Source organism: Neomonachus schauinslandi, chromosome 10, assembly GCF_002201575.2.
Source record: "Neomonachus schauinslandi chromosome 10, ASM220157v2, whole genome shotgun sequence".
Lineage (NCBI taxonomy): Eukaryota > Metazoa > Chordata > Mammalia > Carnivora > Phocidae > Neomonachus > Neomonachus schauinslandi.
Window position 1 is genome coordinate 51,214,389 of NC_058412.1, and position 6,000 is coordinate 51,220,388.

Genomic DNA, 6,000 nt, shown 5'->3' on the forward strand with positions numbered 1-6,000 from the left:
AGTATCAAGCGGACTCTGTGCTGAGCGGGGAGCCCAAAGCGCGTCTCAATCTCATGACCCTAAGATGGCGACCTGAGTGGAAACCAAGAGTGGGATGCTTAACCAACTGCCTCACCCAGGCACCCCAGAGCAATCTTTATTTTATATTAAGCAAACAGGAAATAGAAGAATAATTAATATGCTTCCTGTGCCCCCCCCCAATGCAAATCAAAGAGATATAGGGAGGGATCTCGGGGCCACTATGGCCCCAGGCTCAGTCAGGGGTAATTGAGAAAATGGCCCAGAGCCAACAGGACGCCTAAAGGCTCTCTCTCCCTACAGATGGTGCACAATGGGCCAATGCCCCAAACCGGAGCCATCCCTTGACCTGTATCAGCCCAAGGACAAACATCCCCATGGTCCCCTCCCTCCCCTCCAGTGCAGGTACTCACTCACAGTCCCAGCCTCCTGGCCCTGCAGGGTGAAGGGGCTGGAGGTGGAGGGGGTGGGGGAGCACCTAGAAGCTCTGACTCTGCAGGTGCACGTGTGTGTTTGCACGTGGGCGTGGCGCACACGCTGGAGACGTGGCAGTGGGGCCCCAGGCCCTGGAATCCAAGCTATGGCCCAGAACAACAAAAATAGCATGAGAACACAAGGAGCCTTGCATAGTTCCCTGAAAATGCAAACAGTGCACGCAAGACACATCAACAAGACGACACATTTGGTTGCGGGGGCTGCTTCTGTGTGTGTGGTGGGGGGGGGGGGGGGGCACGTGTATATAAAGGGAAAAATAAAGACCAAAAGGATAGCACTGGGTCCAGACCCTTGATGAGAATGTGGGTCCTTCTGCCAAAACAAAGCAAAAGGAAAAACATAATAAACATAAAACAAAAGAATCCCAGGGAAATAAAAAAAGAAACCTAATACATCTGCACAGGCCCCCAAACTAAAAATTAAAATAAAACCAAAATTCCAAAGTGCGGTCCCCTGCATGAACCATTCAAACCTTTCAACTGCAGCCTGGGGCCTGGTCCTGGGTAACCGTGTCTATTAACAGACTCTCGTGGAGGCTAGGGTCCTGAGGTCCACCGAAGGCCCAAGAGCTGGGACTCAAAATCCGGTGTTCATTTAGATACAACGATCTGCCCCATCTGCTCCGTCTTCTCCGTTGCCAAAATGCCCTCTGGGCAAGCGGGCAGGTGTGCCCTTGCGGAGCTGCTGCAACTTGCAGGGTGGGGCCTGCAAGGTCAGGGCTGAGCCGCTGTATGTCCAGGGGCTTCTGTAAATCCAAGTAGAAAGCGAGCAGATTCGAAGTGAAGCTGAGCCCAGATCTGGCTGCTGGAGGGGGGAGTCTGTTCCCCCCCAGGCCGCTCTCAGCTCAAGCCCCAGAAGCCTTGGCCCCTTGCCCAGCGTCTTCGGATGAGTCTGGCAGCCAGGGCCCTGCCTGGTGTACGCTACTGTGCCCTCTGTAAGCGTCCAGAGTTTCCTTGTTCTGGACCACACCAGCACTGCCCGCACTAAATTCAATGCCTCCCTTCCCCACACCCACATCCGAAGCAAGAATTGCCAGAAAGAGCCAGAGGCTCTGGTCTTCCTGGGTTTTCTTATGTCCTTAGCCACCAGGTGCATCCATCAACTTCCCAGGTGAAAGCACCTCAGCTAGTGAATGGTGGTGTAGGGGCCAGTTGTTCACTCAGTCAACGGATCTCTAACTTTTCCTGTCCTCCTGCTCCCAGAAAGAGAAGTGTAGAAATGAGGAGGGGAGCTCCCCAGTTATCACAGCAGGGGAGCGCTCTGGGGGCAGCCATGATCCTGTTTCACCGGGGCCAAGGTGCTCACACTGGGTCGAGGACAGAGGATGCAGCCAGAATGGGGTTTTGACACCCAGAGGCGTAAGGGACCACTTGGGATGAGCAGGTAGCGGCGCTGAGCATTGTTCGTAAAAGTTGGTGACACTAGCGGGCGACCCTGCCGGCTCTATCCAGAAGGGTTGTTGAATTTGCGTCTGGATTAATCTGGGAATCACGCAGGCGCATTCCAGTGCGCGGGTGTGAGCACAGATTGTGAGGTTGCTGAAAGTTTCGGGTGAAAGTTGGTCCACGTCTTCTAACTGCCGGCATCCCTGCTCCACCGAAAAGGCCACTGCATCTGGTCTGCAAGTGCGGTCAGAGCCACGGCTGGGAGGCGGTCTGTCCAGCTGCCTCCAGCTCGTGGTTGGCGCGCCCTTTCCAAATACAAAACAAAAGGATCCCCCATCCGTGCTCCTCACTGACCTACGGGCTGTGCATGCAGAGGTGTGCGGTGGCCTACGCCGGCGGTCTGGTACCGTAGAACCGTGGCTGGGTACGCCGGGGGGTGTGCGGGCATGCCTGTTGGGCACACACGCCTCACATCCTTGCCGAGTTGTTTGCGTCCATGTGCGGCTTGAAGCGGCCTCCATTTTGAGGTGGGGATGCAGCAAGGTCGGCCTCCCTGGCTCCCTGACCTGCATTTCGCAGAGGGAGCAGGAAACTTGAGAGATGGGTGGAGTGAGGGTTCCTCGAAGGGGATTGGGGAAGGCCACACCTCGTGGTCTGCAAGGTGGCACTAATCCTCCTTTCCACAGCCGGCTCTCAACCCCTTGGCTGCTCACCTCCCAACTCAGGCGCAGCATTTTGCCAAAGCAAAAAGACACCAAGTCCCCTGTAGGGGGGTGAGCTGAGCTGGGAGAGGCTTCTGAGGAAGGAGGCCCATTTCCTGAGTGGTTTGTGGGTCACCTCAGAGCGGGCCCCTTTCATTCAACAGAATATTTTTGGAGATACCGCCGGGTGTTTGCAATTTTATAGACATCACCTCTGACCTTTAGCACTGACTTTCAAAGTGACAGCTGTGGGTTTCTGTGTACAATGAGGAAACTGAGGCACAGAGGGGCAAAGAAACTGGCTCAAATTTAAAGGACTCTAAGGCCGGTATTCCAAACCAACTTCATTTAATTCCAGTACACATACTTTCCTTCTATTCCGCTGTGCCTTGGAACTCCCCCCAACAGATCAGCGTGGAAAAGAAACAGAAAGAAGTGCAAAGACCCAGAGGAAGTGGGGTTCTTTTCCAGAATTCTCACCCCATCAGCAACCTAACGGTCTGCGATGGCAAACACCTCCCTTCCACCTTTTTATGATTTGCTCCAAAAGTACTTTGGGAGGTTGTGTCCTGGGAGGTCAAGGGCAAAATGGACTCTCTGCTTAAAGCACACTGGAGGACATTCATCCTGAGGCCAAGGCACTACAGACTCCCCTTGACCAGTGCCAGGACTTCCATCTGTTAGAGCCCCTACCCTGAGCCCCGGTGGGGCCAGGAGTGACGCAGGTGACCCTGGCTAGGAGGAATTAGGGCTAAATGACATGCCAGGTATCTCAGGCCTGAAATAACCTCTTTTTCATTAAATGAGAAAGGGCAGAGGGATTTATGAGGGTCTTGTTTACCTTTCATTTCTTTTAGGTGTGTAAATACACCCTCTATGCTGTATTTCGATTTTATTGTACAAATATAATGACATTGCTGTATGTGCATACATGCATTTATGAAACTATATTTCCTGACCATGCACACAAGCTGCCCCACGTACAGTGTGTGTGTGTGGGGGGGTGCCCATCTCTGTCCAGCTGTGGACTGCTCCTAGCATGGGTGGCCTCCATGCTACATCACTCCTACCTTCTTTGAGTCTACACCTGGGAGTTCTTAAACTGGCCATCTGTACACAGAATTTATTTATTCTACATGCAGAGTCAGTAGAGTGGAAGGGATGATAGGTGGGCATAGAACTCACAATTGTCCAGAACTCACAAATACCCACAGATGGGGTTTGAGGTGGTGAGTGTCACAGGCAGGGACTTGAGAATCTTAATCTGGGAGTGTGGGCTTAAGGAGATGATTTCTTCATTTCTGGAAGCCCTGCAGATTTTCTCAATGGAACTCCAAGCTAGCTGCTGACCTCTTGCATTCAGGACACCCTACAGTCTATGAGAAGGGATATAATTTAATCCCAGGTGCCCAACAAGTCCACACACCTGCTGGAATTGCTGCTGGGTGGGGACCATCCTCATACACAGTCCTGTAACTGCCTGACCCAAGCCTGCCCTCAGAACAGCACCTAGTGCCCCATCTTTAGGTGACCACACCTGACACCAGGAGTGTTTCCAGAAGACCAAGGTCCTTGAGTCTGTGTCCAGACAGTCATCAGTCGACTTTACATTGGACTGCCTCCATGCTCAACACTGGCCCTGTCCCCCATTCCCAGAGCCACCCAAACCCAACCACTGTGGGGAGGCTGTGCGAAACCAGGCCAACCTGTCCTAGTCTGTGTGTGGGTGGCCTAGGTCAGATCAGACAAAGTCGGGATCCTGGCGCTGGAGTGTCCTGGGGCCAGCGTGAAGCTGGTTACCCTTCCCCAGGCCCTGGTGGCGGGGGAAATCAGCTCTGGCCGGTGGGCTCCTAAAGCCTCCTGGCTTGCAAGAGGGCGGTCAGGAAGCAGAGGCAGTAAAAGGGCAGCGGGAGGAAGCCGGGCCAGGGAGTTGGAGAAGGAGGTCGGGGGTGTGTGGGGGGGGGGCCGTTACCCGCGTGTGGCCTCTTCTGGGCGCTCGGTCTGCGGGTGCCGGCGCTCCAGACCTTAGGCTCCTAGGGACGGGCTAACCTCGAGACCCCGGAATCCCCTTTCTCCTCCCATCTCTCTGGGCGAGGCCCGGATCCGGCGAAAGCTGAGCCTAAAGCTTCGCGTGAGGCTGTCTTTGGGGGTCGGGAAGTCTCAGCCTCGCAGTGAGGAGGCCAGGCAGAGCTGGGTACTCGGGAGCAGTCCAGAAGCGCTGGCACGAAAAGGGGGCTGAGGAGAGCTCGGCAGAGAGAAAAGGCCAGGAAAGAAGAGAGGAGGGCGAAGGGCGAGGGAGAAAGGGAGAGCCGCGAAAGGCCAGGCCGGGAGAAGGCCGCGCCGAGAGCCGGCTGGGCCCAGGCGCCGCGAGGAAGTGGGAGCCGAAAGAGCGAAGCCCAGGCGGGCAAGCGCCGCGCACGCCGCCCTCCGTGTCCCGGTGCCCTCTCCCGGGAGCAACCGGTGCGGTCTGCGTCGCTGGGAATGGGAAACGAGGCTGGCCAGGCGGCGGGGAAGCGCCGGCCTTTTCCTCCCGTGGTTCCGGACGCTGGTCCCACCTCGTCCTGACCCCGCCGAGCGCTAGTGACGCTTTTCTCCGCACCCGCCGTTAGGGACGCGGGGCGGGGACTGGCTCTCGGCATCCCGCACTCGCGTCTGTGCCCCCGCCAACGTAATCGGCTGGGATGGGCCTAGGGTGAGCGGCCGGCCCGAGAGGCTGAGAACTGTAAGGCAGTGACACGGGGATCTCTTTGGTCCCATTCGCCGCTTTGTCCCCTGCACTCAGCTCAAGGTTCAGCACACAATAGACGCTCAGAATAATATTTGCTGAATGAATGACTGAGCGATGACTGATTGGTTGAGTATATGAATTGGGAGGTGGAGGCAGCAGAAGGGGTAGGGTGGGGGTCCGGTGGGCCAGGGCCGCGAGCTGTCCGCTTACCTCGCACCAGGATGCGGCGGTAGTGGTCTGCCTCACCGAGCCCGGGGTGGCCGTCGCTGTCGGCGCCGCTCTCCCTGGAGCCCTCGGGGCTAGAAGCAGAGGTCCCTCCAATCTCCCTTGGGCTGCGGAGGCCAGCATCAGCACCCGAGTCCTCCGCTCCGCCTCTGTCCCCGCCGCCCCCGCCGCGCGCCTCCCGGCGTGCGGGACCGCGGTCGCGCTCGGCGCCCCCATCGCCCATGCCGGCTGCCACCGCCGCCTTCGCCACCGCCTGGCCAGCCTACGCTAGCCCAGCCCGCGGCTCCCCGCCCCTCGCAACCCCCGCCCGACTCCTCCTCCTCCGGCCCCGCCCCCGCCCCCGCCCGGCTGCTCCACCCGTCCCTGCTGATTGGGCGGGAGTCGGGGTTCTCCGACTCCCAGCCGCTCCCGAGGGAGGTGCGCGGGGCGGGTGGGAGGGTGGCCCCAC

At 57.5% G+C, this 6,000-nt stretch overlaps 1 protein-coding gene across 1 annotated transcript in view; it reads right to left on the reverse strand.

Annotated features, from left to right (window-relative positions):
• The window catches only part of VAX2 (ventral anterior homeobox 2), a 28,032-nt gene extending 22,257 nt beyond the window's left edge, over window positions 1-5,775 (reverse strand). Inside the window, exon 1 of the mRNA XM_021699230.1 lies at window positions 5,538-5,775. Within this exon, the coding sequence (XP_021554905.1) occupies window positions 5,538-5,775 (238 nt within the window). The remainder of the gene's footprint in view (window positions 1-5,537) is intronic.
• Between the last annotated feature and the right edge of the window lie 225 nt (window positions 5,776-6,000).